Source organism: Monopterus albus, unplaced genomic scaffold (assembly GCF_001952655.1).
Source record: "Monopterus albus unplaced genomic scaffold, M_albus_1.0 scaffold92.1, whole genome shotgun sequence".
Lineage (NCBI taxonomy): Eukaryota > Metazoa > Chordata > Actinopteri > Synbranchiformes > Synbranchidae > Monopterus > Monopterus albus.
In genome coordinates, this window is record NW_018127972.1 from 841292 (window position 1) to 864375 (window position 23084).

A 23084-nucleotide genomic window follows, 5' to 3' on the forward strand; every position below is an offset into this window, starting at 1 on the left:
CAAAATCTTTTTCTAATGGCCTAGCTGTATCTAATGTGTACTAAGTACATAGGTAAATGTATTTAATTACTTGTCACCATGGGAAGAAGATTGTTGTTATGAGATGGATGTCTGTGTTTGTTAATGTGTTTAAAGCATGTGAACGCTTCTCCAAAACACATAGACACAAAATGAATGCTTTAAAGCTTTAATGCAAAGAATGGAGTTGAGTAAACGAGGGTAACAGCATAACCATAATAAAAAGGTGAAATGAACTGAGAGTACAGCACAGGAGCGATGCTATAGAGAGGAAGGCAGGTTGTCGGGTGAGAGCACTCGGGCAGCTTCAGCTTCATGAAAGTTTAGACCTCAGTTGAGGCTTCCTCAGCGTGGTGGATGTTCTCGTTGATGAAACTCAGGTATTTGGACACTTGGGTGTAGACGCCAGGGCGGCCTGGGAGAGCACAACCTTTACGACTCCCATAACTCATGATGCCCACCTGCACAAAGCCCCTGGCTGTACGACACACCAGCGGGCCACCGTAATCCCCCTGTGGAGCACAAAGAACGCACACGGAGTTAGTCATTAAACTTTGCAGCGTTCCCTTGGAATCTTTCTTCCAGAGTTTAACTTGTTGCACTGACACACAGCAGATTCATATAGTAGTTAGGGAGGAACAGGTCAGCTTCTGGGATATTATCTAATTTTTAAGTCATTTTCTCAGGGTGAAAGAAGATCCTTAAAAATTACAATACAACAATGTAAAAATACTCTGTTAGAAGTAAAAGTTATGCATTCAAAATCCTACTTTAGTAGCAGTACAGACATAAGCAAAACATAAGAGAATTCTTAACAACTCACAACAAACAGCTGACATAGGCTCATTAAATGTTTTCTACATAAAATCCTAAACTGCTGAGTAAATAGTAACTACAGCTGTCAGATAAAACTATCAGAGTGACAAGTATATTTCCCTCTAGCATGTAGTGGAGTATACTGTAAGTTAAAGTACACCCCCTGGTTTAGTGCATACAGCTCATGTATTATATTATAAATACATTTTCAATGTACATTTTGCCTGGTTAAATAATAAAACTCACTTCGCAGGCGTCCTTCCCTCCAGCCATGTCCCCTGCACACAGCATGTTAGAGGTCAGCTCAGGATATTGCACCTTACACACTTTTGAAGGGATGATGGAAATCTTCAGCTGCTGAAGGGTCTCGGGATCCTGCAGTGGAACTGCATGGACACACGTGCAAATACATACAAATAATTATCATCTTGCACCTGTTTTTTTTCCCATTCCAGTTGACTGTGTAGATTGAATTTCGTTCTTTCGTCTGAAGGAAGGCTCCTGTTAGCTCATCATCAAGCTGTGTCATGTCTGTACAGTAAATATGTAGCTAAAGCCAGTAGCTGCTTAGCGTATATAGACTGGAAAGAGGGGGAAATGGTGGCTCTGACCAAAGGTCAGTAATTAACACATCATATCTTGTTTATTTAAAGTATCCTACCAATAAAATGTGGTTTACATATTAGTTCAGTGTGATGTTCACTGTGCAGAATGATGTACTGTAAGTGTAGCTTTCATATTCCTCTCCTGAGAAAGAAATGATTTTGTTTGGCACTGAAAATGAAAGATGCTCACATGCAGCATGGTAAAATAAAATCCTTATATATTTTATATGCTAATGCACTTTATGAATAGAACTTACCACCATTCTCAACGTGACCCCAGCCAATGATCCAGCACTCAGATGATGGACCAAAGGTGTCCTCAGTAGTGGGCAGATTCACTGCTTGAACATTTTCCTTGAATTTTATCTTTTTCCTCAGCTTGACCAGGGCGATGTCATTCACATAGTAACTACTGTGGCGATAGTATCCAGGGCCAAGTATGCAGGATCCTATATTCATGTACTTTTCAGATTTACGTTGCAGGCTGTGTGAGCCAACCCAAACCATTGAACGATGTTCACTAGGTGGGGGGTATCTGGCAACAGAAACACAAACATAAATATATTGGGTTTCTGCATTTATGGATGACCCTCCATTAACTGTAAAAACCCTAACATGCATGCACAACACACCAGTATTCTAACATCAATGTAGGTTCAGCAGATGTGGCACATCAGTGACAGCGGGATGAATTAGCATCACCTTGTTTAGCATCACCTTGTTTGGCCATTTGACTGATACTGTAGAGCCAGTAAATATTTGTAAAAGTTGAAAGAAAGTGCATCGGCAAATGAACTGGAACCTGTAAACATAAAGGCTTTGATGGGGAAGCCATTATTTTTAATTATAACAAAAGCTAGGCTGTCCTGATATCAGCCTTCCTTCAGTGTAGTTAACATTGGTGCCACTCAGCATTTTGTTTGTTTAAAGTTGCATTACACACTATTTTTATTTGAACCATAGATCAAATAACCCTGTGTAACATGGAAAGGCTCACTCACTGTGATGAGTCCACAGGGGAGTATCACCAACTATGAGGTCACTCAGCTCAGTGGACCTTTGTAGAATCTTTTAGCTTTTGATTGGTTTGTTTTACTGGCACTCAACTTTAATGATTTGTTTCCCTCTGACTGTTGCTGTTGCTTCTTTTTGTTTTGTGGTTATTAGTAGTGTATTTTTCCTTTGTTTGACAATCTTGGTAGAGTGTCAGTGGTTGGACAGGTGAGTGGACCTGGCTCTCAGAGGTCACTGCCACTATAAGTCAGTTGGGCCAGACACTGCTTGACCTGAACAAATGCAGTGCAGATGCTGTGCGTTAAACCACATATCTGCTCTTTGTTTGGGTGAGGATAGGGTTCAGGGATGCTTTGTGTTAAGGGTAGGTTAAGTCTGGAAATAATAATAATCACCTTTATTGGCCATGTATGTTACACACAAGGAATTTGTTTCCAGTACAGAACCAAGGTAGCCATCTGCGGCGCCAACTCAACTGATGGCTCTAACCATGCGGGGGGGACGACACTTTGGACACTGCCCAACGACACTTTGACTGCAGGCACCGAGATTCAAGCCTTCAACCTTCCGGTTGGGAGGTGACTGCTGTACCCGCCGCTGAATTAGTGCCTTATGTAAGCTTGTTTTATGTAGTATTACTGCTTAACAGACTAAAATGAAGAGCGTATATTAAAGCTGTTGTGCTGTAATGTAGAGGTTGCTAGTTAAGTCAGATCAAAAATGTAAATGTATAAAAATTATTTATTTTTGGAATGCCTGTCTTTAACAAGTTTTTATACAGTATATATTAATTGCAATATACAGTATATCTGAGCTCTGCATACATATTAGGGCATTATTTCTTGTATTTTATAATATAATAGATATTTTGTGTTTGAAGATGTATTTACCAGTTAGCCAGTGTTCATAGGTCTGCGGTTAGCTGTATGTCCTTCTGTCGTCCACGCTGACAGTCTCTGTGCGGTGGATTATATTATGTACATTGGTTCTTTTGTTCGCCTGTCCGTCCACATCCTCTACTATCCTAGTTCCTGCCATCAGTGTATGTGTACCTGTTCGTCCTGGTCTCCTAGTCATCACTGCCCTTCCCTTGTATGTATTATGGACACTGTTATGTTGTCACTTTGTTGTTGTCTTACATTAAACCTCCTTTTTTTTGTACTAGCACCTGGGTCAGCTATCTTGAGTCCTACCCCTAGTTCTCCCTCACCCTCCTGGTGAGGGGGACTAACCATAACACCAAGTGCTTGTGCTTGTTCAGGGGGGATTTGTTGGGTTTTCCTTATAATAGTGTAATGTCTAGACCTGATTATGTAAAATACCCTGAGATAATTGTTGTTGTGAACTGGTGCCATACAAATAAACTGAATTGAGTCTAAATGAATTGAAGATATTTCTTTCAGGCTGAATGCTGATGTATTGTAACTTAATTTAAAGGACTGTATCGTGTTTGCTTAAGGTGTTCAAAAATTGAATTAGTGCCTTATGTAAGCTTGTTTTATGTAGTATTACTGCTTAACAGACTAAAATGAAGAGCGTATATTAAAGCTGTTGTGCTGTAATGTAGAGGTTGCTAGTTAAGTCAGATCAAAAATGTAAATGTTTAAAAATTATTTATTTTTGGAATGCCTGTCTTTAACAAGTTTTTATACAGTATATATTAATTGCAATATACAGTATATCTGAGCTCTGCATACATATTAGGGCATTATTTCTTGTGTTTTATAATATAATAGATATTTTGTGTTTGAAGATGTATTTACCAATTAGCCAGTGTTCATAGTATGTAATAGCACACTGTGCAACACTTATATCATTTGTATTAAACATTTCAAATGTATGTTAACAATTTTGGTATAATTGATACAATTCTTCATACAGAACACACTTGTAAGCTACATTTAAATGAATTTAACAGGTACAAAAAGCATAGCATTGCATTTATGTTGTAGATCAGCTTCTCACTAAACCTAAGAAATGTGAATGAGAGAAGGGGGACTTAATGGCTTTTACTACATATTTAATGTTTACACAGTAATCTGTTCTTCAAAACTTTACAAGAGTATGTTAAGATTTGTACAGTTACTGTAGTGTTGATTGTGCCCCAGTGCATTTTCTAGAAAGGGTCACTCTGAACCCTCCCATGGGTTGTCAATATTTCCCCCCCCTCATTGGCTAAATAAAAGGCATGCAGTGGATTGCTACACTAGTAATCGCTGATGTCACTTCTGTGGAAGATGATTAAGAACATGTCAAAGAAAAAAGGATTTTATGATTCTGAAAACACAGACAAATGTACACTTACTCATCCCAGCAATGTGCAGCAGTGAGCACCCACTGTTCATTGAGGATGGTGCCTCCACAGCGCCAGTTTTTCTTTTTGCTGGCATCGGTTATGTTTAGGTGGACCATCCACGGCCATCTGCCCTTAGGAGCATCCTCTCCTCCGACGATAGAGACCCTCACCTCAGCTCCAAACAAACCTGAAAAAGGAATGATTAAAGATTGTGATACGATAAAAGCACTGATACAATTTTATTAAACCCAACAAAACTTTTGAGCAAAGCCATATACAGAATTTTGGGTAAGTGATTTACATATTTGACCAATTCAAATATTGTCTTCCACTAAAATTTATTTTGCTTCACATCCAAAATAAAAATGCTACACACAAAAAAAGTGTAGTTTTACAGAGTTTTCCTATTTTATAGATTTTTTCCTGTATTTTTTAAAGTACTTGGAAACACTAATATAATTACTAAAATATATTGTGAACTTACATGCAAAAATTAAAATAACAGGAAACGCCTGTAGCTGTGAATCACTATGAAGTTAGCTTTTTTTTATTTGACTTTTTTCACATAAGAATACTGTTAAACTACAGTTACAATTTGTCATTATTTTACAAATATTTCACAGTCTGAGCAAGGAGACTTCCCAGCATGCACAGTGTGAGAGTCAAAACTCTTCAATTACAGTACGATTTTTATTTATTTATTTATTCCCCAGTTTGAAGAACCCATTCATGGTGAAAACTTAGTGTGTCTGTCACACACATTAAGTTAATTCAAGGTTGATATTTTTTATAATGAAAAATAAAATAAAATTAAAAAAATAAATACAAACCAAAATGAAGGTTAGTATTGAATTCAGTGTCTGCCCCCATACACTTTAAATTCAACAAAGTTACTAGAGACAGTCTTGCTCCTGTCTTTGTACTTCTTCTATAGAAAATGGCTTCAACAGCTGCAACTATAAGTTTCTCATATCGAATGAAGAGCTGACTGTAATAAATACTTGTTAACATTTTTTTTATGTAATCTAAAATTAGAATATCATAAAAAATTGTTTGTAATAATAGTCCAGCTTACTGTTTCCCATAAAATAGTCATAATGTTGAAAATACAGCTTTTGATTTTGAAACTGTTGATATAAGTCCATCAAATAATTGTATTAGTAGCAATTTAACGAGTAGAAGAATAAATTAAACAAAGATCAGCCTCTATAGACTAATGGTAACATGATGAAAAGGATGGTGGTTGTCTTTCTCACCTCCGATGTTGTGGATCAGTACCAGCACAGTGAGTAGTTTGCAGAAAACCATGGCTGTGACTCAGTGAGGCTGTGGCTCCGCAGGCTGCAAGGGAGCAGCTGCACCTTTATATACATACACAGGCAGCTCCGGACATGAGCTTTTATATCAGCACCATCAGCTTTCCTTTTCCTATCAGATCTCATGTCACATATATTTGCTTGAGTACTCTAATGTACAGTTTTAGTATACTGTACTGTTACTTTGCTTGAGTTATTCCACTTTATATTGCTTTATACAATACAACACGTCCGCTTAACATCTGTGTTTATGAAGCTCAAAATGCTTCAGTTTTTGGTGAAATTGTTATAAAAGTATAAATTCAATTATATGTTTATTATTGAGGTCACAGTTAAAGGTGGTGTTGCACTGTGTCTCTGTAGTTTTGTCCTCCCCAGCTACATACATGATAGGGTCAGAATATTAGGAACACCTCTGAATGTAATGTAGTCCAGTACAACAACACCTTTAACTTTAACATATAATTGAATTTATAGATTTATGACAATTTCACTAAAAACTGGAACATTTTGAGCTTCATAAACACAAATGTTAAGGAGGAAGTGTTACATTGAATGGATATAATTGTACAGTGGCCAGGCAGTGTATAATAGCAGCTAATACATTATCAAACATTTTAACCAAAATTTAGGAATGATTCTTTAGAGGAGTTATAGATTAGTTGTCAACAAGTAATCAATAAATACTTATGTAATAAATGTTTTTACAGTTAGTGTGTTATTTTGTTTGAAACAATTTAGTAAGTGTTTTAATACGTCTTATAAATGGTAAACAGGAAGGTTAACCTTGAGCGCAGCTGTTTATAATTTTATTTTAACGGCAAATAACTAAACAAAAAGTCCTCCTGTATTTTTGATATGACACAACAGTGTAATTCTGAATAATGAACACCATTTTTCCAGCTATGTTTGTATGCTAAGTAGCGTCATCGAAGGGGAACGTTTAAAGCTGATTTTGTATCCGTTGGAATTATTTAAATGAAACACCATAATTCGTGTGAGGTGACGGACATTACAAAGTAGATCATGAAAAACAACCTAAAGCTACAGAAAGTGCAGCTTGTCCTTAGTGCCGAATTTACCGCCTGGGGGGTATTTAGCATCTAGTTTACGATGCGTCACGTACAGTTTAGTATGTTCAACTGTTGTTAGCCTAGCAGCTCGGTTTTACTTCATTTAGCCTGGGCTCGTCTCTAAACATGGAGCAGACATCCACCGTCAGCGCAGACGCCGGTCAACGCTCTGTCACGAGTGGTGGGTCTGTCACCTGTCGACAGTTTGTTTGGCTAACAAATAAATACCTTATTACTAACATTATGGCTTTGCAAGTTGCTAAACATCTTGATTATTGTTCGTAGGTCGTTGTAACCAGTGGCGTAGTCTGACTGGATTTTGGTGAGTGACCATGTTTAAACAAGCTGAAAATCTATTTTCTGCATCAGTGACGAGTTTTCTAAACTATAAAAGAAGTGACAAATACCACTATACGCTAGTATTAATGTTTATAAAGCACCGTACTGTAGTGCACTGTATATAAAGTAAAAGAAATGCTGATTGTGAAACTAAAATGAAGCCTACAGCTTCCTCTTATTGAATGCTGCTAGCTGTATAATGTGTCCATACACTCCCACATTCACATGAAAGTCACTGGTACTTCTGGTTGAGGCTATTTGGATTTAAGAATTGAAACCCCAGGCAACTTTTAAAGGAAAAGTAAATTTAAAAAATGTTTTCCCCAAAACAGATAGATAATTTTCAGCTAACTGTAAATGCCATAATAACAGTGAGAAATATACAGTAAATTAGAAAAGAATAATGCTTATCTGTCACTAAAAGCTAGCTGGCGCAATCAAAAGAATATCAGCTATTACAACAGAGTTTTACTAGCTACGGACTTATTTTTGTGGATTAATGCTACACGGGGGCACAGTGGTGTGGTGGTTAATGCTGTTGCCTCACAGCAAGAAGGTAACGGGATTGGGCCCGGGCCGACCCGGGACCTTTCTGTGCAGTGTTTGCATGTTCAGCCTGTGCCTGTGTGGGTTCTCTCCAGGTACTCTGGCTTCCTCCAACAGTCCAAAGACATGCAGCTTAGGTTGATTGGCGACTCTAAATTTCCCATGCGTGCGTGTGTGTGTGTGTGTGTGTGTGTGTGTGTGTGTGTGTCAGCCCGGCGAAAGACTGGTGACCTGTCCATGCTGTACCCCATCTCTTGCTCAATGTCAGTTGGGATTGGCTCCAATCCCCCGTGACCCTGTTCAGGAATGAGTGGTATAGATAATAGATAGATGGATGGATGCTACACATGGGAAGTAAAATTTGAATTATCTTTGCAATTACTGTATTTGTGTCATTTTCTGAAGGTATCAAACCCCAGTGCCCTTTGAGTACCTACTGAAATAGGTCAGTAGGGTCTAGTGCCAACAAACTATCAAGTATCAAAAGCTGGCAATGAATGCTTAGTTTTATAAACCTTTTAAAAATGTTAAGACAACATTAAATACTGGTAAATTAAAAAGTTCGGAATAAAGTAAAAGTTAAAATAATGTTGCTATTGCTTAAATTCAGCTGAAGAAAAAAGTGTGCGGTTATGAACGACAAAAAAAAGAGCTTTCTAAAATCAGCAATTTAGATCTACAGTTCTTTCGCTGTCTTATCAAAGTAAAAATCTGTGGTTTAGTTATTACTTATTGACATTTTGAACTGCTTACCCTGTGTTATCTATCTCTTCTTCTTGTGATGACCTCCTCAGGCTCCTTGGGTTGTGCAACAACTTTGCCTATGTGGTAATGCTGAGCGCTGCCCATGACATCCTCAAAAAGCAAGAGTCAGAAAATGCCACAGCATCTGTAAGCAGACAAATCTCAAATTAAATATTTTGTTTTAGCAGTGATTGCTAAGGATTTAACTTTTCACCCATCTCTTCTTTCAATTCTAGACTACAGCCATGGATTTCCAAGGCGGAAACAGTAGCAACAGTAGTCGCTATGACTGCAATCCTGTCTCTACTGGGGTAAAAGGAGATTCATAACACAACAATGACTACCGTAACCTTAATCAGTGTGCATGTTGAATAAGGAAATAATAGTTTGTCATGGTGAGGTTTCTTGAAAAAAAATGCACAATAATGATGTTGTCTATAATTTGGCAGCGTTTCCTCGCCCATTATTTAAATGTGGTAACTTTGTTATACATTACTTAATATTATTAACAAAGAAAAAAAGAATAGTAAACAGGTACTGAAAGTAATATGATAATAGCAAATCCCTATAGCATTGCAAATCTTCCAGTGTTAGAAGGGTTAAAAAGTAAACTGGTTTAGACAGAGAAACAAATCCAAATTACAAAAATAAGGGCCGTAACAGACATATTACTTTGTTTCAGGGCACCTCCTCATGCCCAGCCATACTACCTATACACATACTGTACAACCTTTTATTGAAAAATTACATGATGGGTATCTTTTATTTGTTCTAATGGACCAACAAAATAACATAGGTGTAAAGTATGTTGTATACAATATATGAAGTAACATAACATTTACATGAAATAATCTAGGTCTACTCTCAATTTCACATAAAATGTTATGTTTCTCTTGCTGTGTTAGAAGTAACATTCACCATTTTGTGAATATACTTATTATTATTGCTTTCTTGCCTGATAAAATTAGAAAAGTGATTCCACTCTCATGTTTGCAAATAAGAAGCTAACATAGCTGAGAGTAAAGACTGGCGACTTGGGGGAACTATTATCCTGAACTGTTGGAAGGTAGCAAACTCCCCCTTGTCAGCACCTCTAAAGCTCACTAATTAACACATTCTATCTCATTTGCTTAATCAGTACAAAAACTAAAAATGACAAGTGGTGCGAGTGCCATTTTTATGTTATTATATTTAGCTAATATTTTGGTTTTTCAAAGACAAAAGCATGCACATGTGATTTATCATATTGCATTTGTGATTAGACACTGCAGTGTGGGACAATAACCTTCCTCCACAAAAAGATGCAAACCAAGCAGCTTTGACTGCACAGATAGAATTTAGTTCTTTTGTCCATCTCAGGGTTGGTCATTTGTACTGTGTTGAGGGCTAAGATTTATCGTTTCTCTGAGCACCGAGTGAGAATTCTGATGCTTTTCCCCTCAGGCTGTGCTGTTAGCCGACATCCTCCCAACGCTCATCATCAAGCTGTTTGCTCCCTTTGTAATCCACAAAGTGCCTTATGGGTAAGACTGATTACTACTACTGACTGTGTTCATAAACATTTTTTGTGTGGAACCTGGGGCAGGGCTGGACACTGATTATTTAAATGGGAATAACTGGTTTCACTGCTAATAAGCATAAACTTTATTGCCAAGTATTATCAAAAATACAAGGAATTTAACTCCAGCCCAATGGCTGATGTGCACAGCAATAAAAACAAAACAAATACAAAGTATATACAAGTTTAAAAGCTAAAGAGAGCAAATGTAGGCAGCTGTTCAAGAGAGATGGATGAGCAGAGAACAGACTTGATGATTCCCCTATAGAACTGAATCAGCAGCTCCTGAGGCAGGTTGAACTTCCTGAGTTGACGCAGGAAGTGCATCCTCTGCTGCACCTTTTTAATGATGGCTCTGATGTTGGTTGTCCACTTCAAGTCCCGAGAGATTGTGGAGCCCAAGAACTTGTAGGACTCCACGACTGAAACGTTGCTGCTGGGTATAGTGAGCGGAGCTAGGGTGAGGGAGCTCGTCCTAAAATCCTCTATCTCCACTGTCTTCCATGTGTTCAGCTCCAGGTTGTTATGACCACACCACAGGGCCAGCTGTTCAACCTCCTCTCTATAGGCCGACTCGTCACCATCTTGAATGGATAATTAAAGTGTTTCTTCAACTTGTAAAACATATATTTGGTTTCCCCCCTTCCATTTCCATGTATTTATCTAGCTATGCCGATACAACATCTCATTTTTAGCCATGCTGGCAGCATGGCTAAAGATAGTGTCTAGAGATAACAATACAATATATATATATATGTATTTTGACTTGGGTTTTTTTTAAACACTGCCTATAAGTGAGCTCAACTCTTTCACAGTACTGGTGTCCCAGATGTGTGTGTTTCCCAGTGGCTCAGTGGGTAGGATCCTTGCCTTTCCTGGTTTTGATTTTACTTAACAAAATGTGGAATTGTTGAATTTAACTGATGGTAGCTTAACAGGGAAAAGAAATGGTGACATGGAGCCATTTTCTCGCTGTCACTACACACAGGCTGGTTGACTGTCACTTTCTGACTTGTATACATTGCAGTCTGTATGTAACTGGACAGTGACATGTTAAGAGAGCAAAAGGAATAGTGTTTGTTATATAAAAACATGGCTCTAATGTTTTTGTGTCAATATTGTACTGTATTTCAAATTTTGTGACAAATTTCTGTTTTTAATTCTAGTATTCGAGTGTTGGTCTGTGTCACCATGGCAGCAACAAGTTTCCTTCTGGTGTCCTTCTCGTCAGCTGTGTGGATGAGCATTCTAGGTAAAGCCACCAATTTTACAGAGCTGTTACTCATTTTAGTTAGAGCTTCTATCACTGTTGGTGGTGGGAGTGACTCTTGAATCAGATGATGGATTAGATCTTAAAATATTTTGTCTTGGTTTCATTTCCTGTTGTCATATCTCAACAGCGGCAGCTGCACTTGTTCCACAGATATGTAGCTGCTGGAAATGTTTATCAGCATGCTAAGTTACAAGATATCACTAAAATAAGGGCCATTTGTGCATGTCCCAATTCTGACTCTGTAGTATATTCACTATATGGTGCCCTAAAAATATTCCAACAATGCAATAAGAGTGTGCAACGTTTGTACACTGCTTTTTGCTAAAAGTCATTTGCATTTCAGTTTATGGATGCAAAAATTGCAGTTACACTGCTCATTATTTAGTCAACCTTTACTCCATGGATGAATGCAGCCAAATACAGGAACATCCTTGAAGAAAACGTCCTCCAAAGCACATGCAAACTCAGACTGGGGCGACAGTTCTCCTTTCAACACGACAATGAGATGAAGTATAACAAGCCAAAACAACACTGGAGTGCCTTCAGGCCAAGTTTCTGACTGTCCTAGAGGGGCCCAGCCAAAGTCCAGACTTAAATCCCATTGAACATCTGTGGAGAGACCTGACGATGGCTGTACACAGACGCCAACCATCCAATCTTACAGACCTTGAGAGGCTCTGCCATGAAGAATGGATAAACTGCCCAAATTCAGGTGTACAAAGCATGTACAGAAGTATCCAAGAACACCTGCAGCTGTAATTGCTGCCAAAGAGGCTTCTACAAAGTACTGAATGAAGGGTTCGAATACTTTTGCTAGTAAGAGATTTCAGTTTTAGATTCTTGATTCATTGTCAGACAACTCTATGACCATGGTTTCATGTTGTCATCATGGGTGATTAAGTATATAATGATGGTTAAAATGACAAAAGCATCCATTCAAAATTAAATCCACAACACAATAAGATGTGCAAAAAATAAATACTTTCTGAATCCACTGTAGTCCAGTTACCAGCAAGCTACTGAAAAATGTAGTTTAACTAGTTTAATTGCACGTAGTTCACTGCTTCCCAGCACTGGCCATGGAACATCAGTACAGCCAGCATTAATGTTCATAGTTACTGTGAAAGGTCAATGAAAGGGCCCCAGCCAGAAATGGTAAAGTAAAATGGCAGAGGGGAAGTTACATGGTTGGATCTAATTATGCTACTAATCTATCAGGGATATATAAATAACAAATGAATAAGTCCTCCTGTGATTATTACTTGCCTGCACTCATGGACATTTTAAAGGCATCTCTGTGCCTCCTCACTTGACTCACTCAGATCATCTGTCTACCACTGTGTTTGTAGGGGTGATCTTTGCTAGTATCAGCGCTGGATTGGGAGAACTGTCCTTCCTCGCTCTCACTGTCTTCTTCACCAGGTGAGCACTTTTTCCAGTTTTGCATGAACTTCATCAAATGACAAATTTTGGATCTGTACACAAAGTGTAAGGTATAGTCTGTGAATAGACAAGGGTTTAAACAGCAGAACCATTTAAGAAGTGAATATAAAGTACAACCATTGTTTAAACACTACCAGTTCAGTTTGGAGACTCTTCCCCATTTAATTGAATGGGAAAGTGTGTACAAACTTTGGTTTGGTAGTGTACATCTTTCAGTTGCAATGCCAGTTCACAACAACATGACAACTGACTCTGTCTGATGGAAACTTCAAGTTTCTGAAATCATTTATATATCTCTATCTAACATCTAAACTATATTGGAATACTGATGTCAAGGAGCTGCTGATGATATGCATGTATGTCTGCCTCTCAGTTATTGGTTATTTAAAACAGTACGACCAAGTTTAGTTGTGATCGTAATAGATTGTGAACATCAGATTTGTGCTTGTCTTCAGTAATGTACTGGGAGGATGGAGCTCAGGTACTGGTGGCGCTGGTGTTGGTGGAGCCTTCCTGTATTCAGGTCTCACTCAAGCTGGCCTGTCGCCACAGATCACACTTCTCATCATGCTTGTGGTCCCATTGGTTATGTTGATTAGGTAAGAAAGCAAAAAGATAAGTTCTATATTTGTTGCCTTTGTTAACCAGCCTTATACTTTTTCTTTTAATCTCACATTCCAAGAAGTCTTTATGTTACATGTATAAACCTGCCAGTTTACATTGTATTTATAGTGCCCATGGATGCTCATTTCCAGCAATTAAATTTTTAATCTTGGGTACCTGTAGATTAGCTTTGCACCCATCATAACTCCAAATAGTCTGTGATTATTTCAGAATGATAAAACCAGAGAGCCTCTTCCTGAAAACAAGAGTATAGTTCGTGAACATGCATAACTCCTCTTGCCAATCAGGAAGCTACAACAGCATATAAATGAAAAAACTTTGACAGATAAGCTATGCATTCGACAGTGACAATAACTCAGATCCTACCTGACATGTTCGGGCCAGAACGTGAAAGTATACAGCACGACACACCACAACAGCATGAATTAATTTGAATTTCTCCTCATTAGATAGGTAAACAACATGCAGTAACCTCAGGCCCTGTATTTTTCTACCCATCCTTTGGTCACAGTGCAGCAGCAGTAGGTAAAATATATCCATAAAACTGCATGCAGTTGAAAAATCCTACTTTTAGAATGGCACCAGTGGATGTCAAACAAGCTTGCAGGAACGTGCACATCCGGGACATTATGACCATTCAAGGAAATCCATAAACTTTTGCACAAGACTTTACATTGTTGGAAAAAAAAATTCTCACCAGTGAGAGCTCTCGAGACTTGTATAAACCGAGTTGCTTCTGCACAGAAATACAACAACATAGCTAAACCTTGTGTTTTTGAGCTTTCAGTCATGTCTAACGTGATAATTCATCATTGTAACACTGTAGATAAGTCAGAAAACACAGAAATCATGCCATGGACTCTTTAACGTTGGCTGTGCTCCTTATTTACTCCCGGCCATGGACATCGCTGCTGCACAGTGGTTCCTACCTACTGACACAAATCATTCCAGATACTCCACAACAACACAACTGGGGAAATGAATGCAAATATCATGTTGCATGCATGATATAAAATAAAGCTAATTTCATTTTTACTTTTCCCTACTGACACAAAAAGGGAAACTAAACCTGTTACAAATCACCACCAGGCGCACACAGTATTGCAGCACCACAGTTTTTCAATTTGGCAACATATTTACCAATGCTGAAGATGAAAATGAGCACAGCAGCAGCAGCTGTGTTAATTTGCATATACCTCTACTTAGGATCTGGTGCCTATAGGTTACTGTGCACATTTGTACCAAAAAGAAATGTGGAAGAAAGCAACTGAACTTTAATATGGTTGAAGAAATCAACAAACACATTTCAGAGCTGCCATCACTTAGCCTTTTGCCAGTAAAATCATCTTTTATTTCAGTCAGTAAATGAAGTGTGGTTTGACCTGAAAGCCTGTACAAGTCATATTCTCCTCTGGCGAGCAACGCAGTTTACATACTCACTCCTCAAACGTGTTAATAACTCAGAAGAGAGCTCAGATGAATAACAGCTGACACGCTGAGAGCAGGGCCACGCGTTTTATACCTGCTTTTTGCTGACAATAAATTTCAGCCACAGTTCCCTCTGTTGCAGTGGTGGTAAATCACGTGGTGAGACTATTTGTATAAATTTCCATTCTCTCCTCCCTGGCTTTTGTGTCCCTGAATGGGAATGCCTTAAAATACATATTGCATGAGACCAAATGTACAAATTCCTGTGGTGCCACTTTACTCTTTTTTTTTTTTTTCTCTGCTGCAAAACCCCACTGTGAGCCCTTAGTAAAAATGCCACTGTTTAGTGCCAGAAACTGAGCAACAAAACCTTAGTAAATATCCCCCAAAGGATCATGGGATATGGTAGAGGGCCTGCCCTTTAATAATGTTGATTTAAAAAAGAAAACATTTAATTTCCTTTTATTTTGGCTCAGCCAAATGGAGTGCATCCTTTCCAAACTGATCCATGGCCAGTTCACTGAAAAGTATCATTCAGAGGACAGATACAAGAAAACTGGCTCTAATGGAAGAAAAGCCTAGTTAGTTTCAAAGTTTTAACAGTAGGCCTAAACATAAAAGTCCAAAGGCAGTGGCTACTCTTTCCAGACATTGCGACTATATAAGAAATTACCCCCAACTGTGTGCGATAGTGATCTTTTCTGTTTAGCTTTAAATCCATAGATTTGCCCCTTAAGTGCATCTCTTTTTTCACGCCATTTCCTTTGTCTTTTACTCACAGTATTAGCAAAATCATTTTTCCCATTTTATATTTTTTGCTTAAACCAACATGTTGCCCTATCCACCACCACCAGCTATTTCTTCTTGCTGGTTCCTCCACCTTCATTACCTCAGTGGAGAAGAATGGAGACTGGGTATGCACCTGTGGGCTCAGAGGAGAGACGGCAGCTGATTGATGGATCAGAAGAAGAGGAGCAGGAAAAATCTACCTCAGGTACATATCACAAACTTGCATTACAAATGGCAGATAAGATAAGTATAATTAAACATACTTTAAAAATGTACTGACATGTTTGGTTCATCAGTGAGTGGGCTAACAGCAAAGTTTTCCGTGAACTGCAGTGTTTAATCAGTTATTAATAAAAGCATGTGTCATTATGGAGGAAACTTTTAGTTGTAAATGTCACTCTTCAGATGGTAAATAATAAGATTTTGTTTCATTTTGATAAAACTCCAAATTATTAATTTCATTAGACGCCAGCACTTCTCCATACTTAATCATGTGAGGTCAGATAACATCAGTTGCTTGCATGTTTTATCTTGGTTGAAGGATGTCTTGCTGTTCAGATATGCATAACTGTGAACTATGGTAGACCTTCCAGTATTTCTGCTTTGCTTGATTAAATCAACTCGCATTCCTCTGACTCTGACAAACTGTATTATCACCATTTATATAGAAGAAGAACTTGTTGTCATTATATGGTTGACATACTGTGAATTTGCAGTTATCAGTTTCTCTTGTGGTACAAAAAAAGAAAGAACTCAATGATAACCAGGGTAGGAATGATCTCTCAGTATGTTCAGTGATATTTTCATGCAGCAGCTCTTAGAGAGTTCTGCAAAGATTTTTTTTTGTCTTCTGCTGAGCAACGTCCATACCAAGAAGTGATGGCATACGTCACCATGCTCTCAATCCCACATCTGTAATAGGACATCACTTGCTGTTTATTCATGTTTGTCCTTTTCAGGGGCTGCAGAAAGTATAGTTGTGACTGTGCTTTCTTTATTTTTGTTGTGTTTATTGACCATACTATGTCACTGGAGATGTGAATGCCAAGGTATTTAAAAGAGGGTACTTGCTCCACAGACTCACCATTGATTGACGGTGGCACTGTCTTTATGATTTTCTGACCATTATTACTCAGTATCAGTATCAGATCAGCAGTTTCCCCTACTCAGTATCAAGTATCAGTATCAGATCAGCAGTTTCCCCCTGCTTCTAGTCTTTATACCTCATCCTGCCTCTGTACTTAATATACACATGATTGGTACTGACCAGTCTTTTCTCAGTTGTCACTTCATCCTTGTGATTTCACACTCAGCGTATAAAGCACTTCAGTGGCTCCAGAACACAGTGAGAGGCTGCTGTATCAACACTACACAGCAAGTATAGTGCACATATCCCCCAGGTGTTTACTAATCTGTCTAGTCTAAGATGCTTATTACCAAAGGATACCAGAGAGATGTTGTCGGACTTGATCTGAATTTGAATTTATCCTTATACTGTATACAGGTGTTGAAGTAACCAGACCACCAGCACACTTTGCTTTTGCAAAACAGGGTGAACTTATAGTGTGTCGTTTTGTGCACTTGCTCTTGTCTTCCACAATGAAACTCTCCATGAGTAAATTCTCAAAGACACACCTGAGGGGGCTTGTTGATTCCTTTCCTGCTGCAACCAGCTGTTTCTGTGAATAAAAACTCATTTTTGTGTACTTCTGTTTGTCATTGAATAACTGCACAGGCCATGTTCTCTTCCCCCTGAATGTAACAGAGAACAGGACCACTGGACCTCTCACCTTCACTGAGAAACTGCATGTCATCAAAGTAAGTGGACTCTACACTGTACTTAAGGTTTGAGCGTTTGTGTGGTTACATGATTATCCTTCTTGATTCCTGTGAGCAGGGCTTGCTGAAGTTTGTGTTTCCCCTGGCACTGGTCTATTTTGCTGAGTACTTCATCAACCAGGGCTTGGTACGTTCTCTGATGCATCTGGCATGACATTCATCTTATTACATGTTGTTAAGACAAACCAAACTTTCTTCTGGTTTAGACTGTATGGAAGTTTGAGATGTGATCTTTCTGTTTTCTGAGCCCTTTTAAACATTGATTATCTGGAGCGTATTGTAACCCATTCCCTTTTACAGATGGAACTCCTGTACTTCCCAAACTTTTTCCTGTCCCATGCAGAGCAGTATCGCTGGTCAGTTACTGTAATTACTTGAATAGTACTCTGAAGGAATTACTTTTTAAATTTTCTGAGGATGTGGACATCAATCTGGTTATTATTTTTGTGTACTCAGGTACCAGACATTGTACCAGGTTGGTGTGTTTGTGTCCCGATCTTCTTTGTGCTGTGTGAAGATCAGGAAACTGTGGGCTCTCTCTTGGCTACAGGTGAAAAACATGAGGGTGCCTGGATCACAAAGCTAGCATATTTCAAAAATGTTTACTGCCAAAGTTTAGTTGGCTGTTCTTTTAATTTCTCCATGTAAATTGCAGTTACATGCCTTAAAATGACTTAAGGTACCTACTGTAAGGTTAAATGTTAAAAAAGTCAACATTAGTAGCTTAAAGTCTTGACCTTAATCATAAGGTAACAAAAATACAAAATTCCAATGCACACCAGGGATGTTCAGATGGTCTTTATTTAATTTACATACATGACGATGAGTTAAATGTTGTAAACACTGAAATCCAGATGGTATTTCTTCTATTTTTTGAATTACTTTTTATAGTACATCGATTGTATTCTGGAGTTAGATTAGTACCCACTGTTGTAGGGTTGCTGAAACTGAGGCCTGAAGCAGTGTTTCTGACCCCTTGGGTTGAAATGTTCACATCTGCTGCAAACTCATCAGCTATGAGAGAGGTGGCTGGTGCAGGAAGGAGAGAAGTTGTGAAAGTGGCTAATAATTTTCTCATGCTTTGTAGCAGAGCTGATTTTGCCCTAGAGAAATGCTTTTTTTAGAGCAACTGAACTGCAGGCAAAGCATCATAGATAAGTCTAGTACTCACTGAGGCTTATAGGACCTCTAGACTTATGCCACTGGTTCTATTATTATCACCATAACTTTCACTGATAAATTTACTGTTTGGCTTTAGGGTTATTGTTAAGGTTCAACTTGTGACTCCACTGATTCATCTGTTTTCACTACAGTAGGTTTGTGTCTTGATTGCATTTATTGTCAAACTGTTTCACCAACCACTCCTTCTCACTCTTCCACAGGTGGTGAATGCAGTGCTACTTCTCTTTGCAGTGCGTTACCAGTTTATGCCCAGTGTATGGCTAGTGTTTGTTATTGTCATCTATGAGGGTCTACTGGGTGGAGCTGCATATGTCAACACCTTCTACTTCATCAGTGAGGAGGTCAGGTCACCATTCTCTCAGTTGATTTGTTATTTTGGGGTATTCATGTGTCATTAAATGCAGCTGGACTGATTTGTTATCCCTTTGGTCAACCCTTAACTTTTTATCATCAGAACAAATTTTCAGTTTGTCCAATACTTTGGTTTATGACGGAACATTTGCAAAAGTGCAACGACATTCCCATCAGCCTCAGCTGTAAATTGCATTGTAAAATGATTCTGCATGTATCTTAACATAGCCACTGATATGCTAGAAGAGCAGTATACTGCTGTCTTGTAGCTGTGCTGTTTCTCACTCTACAGTAACTAGGCTGTCTAGTACATGTCCATCCTGACGTGTCTCCTTGCTCCCACAGACTGAGGACAGACACAGGGAGTTTGCCATGGCTGCTGCCAGTGTAGGAGACAGTCTGGGTATAGCTGTGGCTGGACTCATTGCCTTCCCTGTCCACACATACTTCTGTAGCCTGTGACCCAGCCCACACACTGACCAGCAGGATCACTGAACAAAATGTGGGTGTGTTCCATTTTTTTAAAATCTGAAATGAAAATAAACACACTTTACTCCTGCATGCAAATACTGACTCTGCATACTATGACCCATGCATCCGGAGAGATGTGGACACACTTACTGTACCAGCTTATCCTTTTCAACAACAATCAGATAGTGCCACCTTTTGGGACATACATGGGGTCATTCTGGAAGCACCTGTGATCAGAGCCCATCATCCCCTGCCATGCGGTTTTCCATACAGCAGGAGGGCATTGTAAAAGCTTACTTAGCAGTGTGTTGGAGATCTGCTGGCTTGTACAAACTGACCAAGCCTATGGGGACAAACAAAGTAGTGTGTATCTTGATGTTGATCCTGACTAACAGGCTGTCACTTGTCATAAAAGTGCTGAGAATGTCCATAGCAGACTAATATGAGTCTGATATTACTAGTAATACTAAACTAATGTTAGCTTGCTGGTGCACTAACCTTCACAACAAAAGCCTTCCTGTGGTGGTGTTTAATGTGAAGCAGCCAAGGCAGGCCTGGAAATGTTCACTTTACATCTGCTGCAGCCATAGTCATACAAAATGAAGAAATACAGTTTAAAGTCGCATCTAAAAAAACAAAACATACAACATGGTCTGAAAATGTTATTATATTTACATTCTATTTTAATAGCGTTTATGGAGTAAAGTAGCTCTGAATGATGGGACAGACTAGAGCATCTCATTTTCAGAAATGATGCCTATTGTGTCTTTGTCTTGAGCTTCCTATTAGCTGACAAACTACCACACAACAACACAAGAGCTGACCTTAGGATAATTCATTTTACTGACATTAGTAATTTTATTTCATTTTTATTAACAAAATCTTCAGTCAAATCACAAAAGGGTAGCAGGTTCGTTACCCAAATCTTCAAAAAAAAAGTCTTCAAATTAAAAACTTTGTGTTGACCTCTCACTGGCATTTAGAGTTGGCATTATACAAAATGATCTAGTGCAACTTTAAAACAACAAAATGTTTAAATGGTAACAAAAACATGTTTGATGATAATTAGACTTCTTTAATTGACTGACCACCTATGTTTTACTCATTGATACTATTAAACAGGTTATGATGAAATTGACCAGAAATACTGTAGTTTAACCATTTATATTTTATATACTGTAACATTCTGGGAAAAAAGAGTGTCCAGAGTTTTAAAGCGCAAATTATTTTAAAATTCCATGAACTCAATGAAGAGGTGTTGTTACAAAAGATGCAAAACAATAGGAATGTTTTTGTGGTTATGATTGTTAGCATCGCCAGAGTAATTTGCCTTTATTCTACACTTTATTTGCCATGTTTTGCTCCGGTTATCCTGTTTTTACTACCAAACTTTGTTTATCTGTGGTTAAAATGTGATTTTACTAATTTTGGTAATTATCAGGTGACCTATCCAGGGCGGACCCCGCCTCTTGCCTCTCAGCTGGCTCTAGCCCTCCTGTGACCCTATTCAGGATAAGTGGTATAGATGATGGATGGATAGTAATTATCAAGTAAGAGCCACCACAGTTGTATCATGTCCTAACAGACTCTGTCCACATACACACTGTTTTCTCTCAAACACCTACTGTACAAATGTGCACATTCTTACTGAAATTCTAAATATCGTAATTTATATTAATTTCATTTTACCCTGTGACTGTTAAAGTTGCATTCTTAACGTTTTTACAATGTGGTGATATTGTTACAAGCCTGTACCTGTTTGAACAGATGTTACATAATTCAGATGTTTTGAAGGTTGTTGATTCACCTTCAAAAGATGTAATTGTGCAATCGTTTTTCATGGACTTAACATTTTTAGCTGTCAACTCAAGGTAAAAGGGCCTGGAATGTATTTAAAGTGGGTAATTGTCATATCAGGTACAATGTAGATAAAATTGTATGTACATTTTATAATGTGATCTTTATTAAGTTATACTGCTTGTGATCATTTAAAATTACACAGCACATCGTTTGCACATGCGTCACAGTTACCTAATGTTAATATTAGTGAGTTACTCAAGTCCAAATCCATGAAATCTGCCTGCCATCTAAATATTTTAGATTTTCATTCAAAACCATTTTGCTATAAAATAAAACTGAGGATTAGGGCTGTAATGATTATTTAATGGTGATGATTATTTTTCACTGACTGTCACACTGCGACTTGTTTTATCTATAGTAGCTTAATCATCTTATCATTTGGTTCTTGGAACATCAGAAAATAGTGAAAAAAATTAACATTACTATTTGCTCTTGGTTGTGAGATTTTCAAATTGCTTGGAAAAATTTCTGGCACAACTTGTTCAAACAAGGGAAAAACTAACTGGAAAACAAAAGTTTGAGCAACACTTGTAGTGTTTGGAGCAGCTTTAATGTAACTAACACTAACAAGTTTCGGCAAGGAGCCTTCATCAGGGTCCTTTCTTGCTTTGTTCAGCCAACAGCTCAAAGTCCCAGAATAGCCTGTTCAATTTACTATCACATTAGACACTAGCAAAGCAGCAAATCCTTACCATAAACAGGCTAAAGTAGAAAATCTTAGGGAAACTAGTGATTGGTATTTTTGCTTGAAAATGACAAGAATTTATTAAAATTGCTGAATAATTTCTTTTTAATCGGTTGATGAAATACTCTTTGCAAATAGGTCATTGTTTCAGAGGTTTTCTGGTGTACTAATAGTTGAGTTTGATTTTGGTACAGTGGTGGAAGAAGTACTCAGAATTGCTTACATAAGTACTTACTATGCATAATAGCACATTTCACACTAATACGGTACATATTAAATATTAGATTATAATTATTGCTGCATTATTGTGTACATTCCATTTAATGTTGCAGCTGGTAAAAGTGGAGTTAATCTTATATGTTTACTGCTGGGTATTTTGTAAATTTTGCACTAGAGATCAATAAAGTCAGATAATTATGTTGTATTTTAACATCCGTGTTGTGTTTAAAATGTTAAAGAATAGATGTTTTAAAACACAGAAAACCATGTCTCTGTTTTGAATCATTTATTTTTTTCCACATAAAAATTTCCGTGTTCTTGTCTATCTTATTGAAAATTTGTGAATAATATGTTTAATTTATTTTCAAAATGTTTAATTGGCCCCGAGTATAATAACGTATAATAATTCAGAAATGCATATTTATGTATCGCCGTAATGAACAGCAGCGGATCATGCATAGGGTATGTTTGGCTGTATGTCTGTAGCTGGAAGAGGTTTTTGTTATTGGCCTGCTGCCGCGGGCTGTCCTCGTTCTCGCAGTTCATCTCGAACGAGCCTTGAGCTGATGCGCGTTCCCTACCCCCGGAGTTAAGT

At 38.0% G+C, this 23084-nt stretch overlaps 2 protein-coding genes across 5 annotated transcripts; one reads left to right on the forward strand and one right to left on the reverse strand.

Annotated features, from left to right (window-relative positions):
- Nucleotides 1-173: 173 nt before the first annotated feature.
- On the reverse strand, nucleotides 174-6109 carry LOC109964759 (tryptase-2-like). Its single transcript, XM_020608301.1, has 5 exons — nucleotides 6006-6109; nucleotides 4759-4936; nucleotides 1697-1974; nucleotides 1081-1220; nucleotides 174-530 (listed from the first exon to the last, which is right to left on the reverse strand). Exons 1-5 carry the CDS (start codon nucleotides 6055-6057, stop codon nucleotides 342-344), a joined length of 837 nt encoding a protein of 278 aa, XP_020463957.1. The 5' UTR covers nucleotides 6058-6109; the 3' UTR covers nucleotides 174-341.
- An 893-nt stretch (nucleotides 6110-7002) lies between these two features.
- cln3 (CLN3 lysosomal/endosomal transmembrane protein, battenin) lies at nucleotides 7003-22701 on the forward strand. 4 transcript variants are annotated; one of them, XM_020608296.1, is made up of 16 exons: nucleotides 7003-7319; nucleotides 7424-7460; nucleotides 8818-8914; nucleotides 9004-9078; nucleotides 10211-10290; nucleotides 11492-11577; nucleotides 12948-13020; nucleotides 13497-13640; nucleotides 15948-16087; nucleotides 17618-17700; nucleotides 17780-17848; nucleotides 18022-18077; nucleotides 18178-18271; nucleotides 19104-19244; nucleotides 19600-19760; nucleotides 21167-22701. In XM_020608296.1, exons 1-15 carry the CDS (start codon nucleotides 7265-7267, stop codon nucleotides 19714-19716), a joined length of 1347 nt encoding a protein of 448 aa, XP_020463952.1. In that variant the 5' UTR covers nucleotides 7003-7264; the 3' UTR covers nucleotides 19717-19760; nucleotides 21167-22701. The 4 variants fall into 4 exon arrangements, with proteins under 4 accessions (XP_020463952.1, XP_020463953.1, XP_020463951.1 ...); XM_020608297.1 differs by having other exon boundaries at nucleotides 19600-19756; XM_020608295.1 differs by having other exon boundaries at nucleotides 19600-22701.
- The last annotated feature ends 383 nt before the right edge of the window (nucleotides 22702-23084 follow it).

Excerpts from the sequence above, each read along its gene's own strand:
- LOC109964759 (XM_020608301.1), bottom strand. The coding sequence starts at position 6,057 with ATGGTTTTCTGCAAACTACTCACTGTGCTGGTACTGATCCACAACATC. Across the intron at positions 4,937-6,005 it reads ACTGATCCACAACATCGGAG|GTTTGTTTGGAGCTGAGGTG; the intron begins GTGAGAAAGACA and ends TTCCTTTTTCAG. Across the intron at positions 1,975-4,758 it reads GCTGCACATTGCTGGGATGA|ATACCCCCCACCTAGTGAAC; the intron begins GTAAGTGTACAT and ends TTCTGTTGCCAG.
- cln3 (XM_020608295.1), top strand. The coding sequence starts at position 7,265 with ATGGAGCAGACATCCACCGTCAGCGCAGACGCCGGTCAACGCTCTGTC. Across the intron at positions 7,320-7,423 it reads TCAACGCTCTGTCACGAGTG|GTCGTTGTAACCAGTGGCGT; the intron begins GTGGGTCTGTCA and ends TATTGTTCGTAG. Across the intron at positions 16,088-17,617 it reads GCAGGAAAAATCTACCTCAG|GCCATGTTCTCTTCCCCCTG; the intron begins GTACATATCACA and ends ATAACTGCACAG.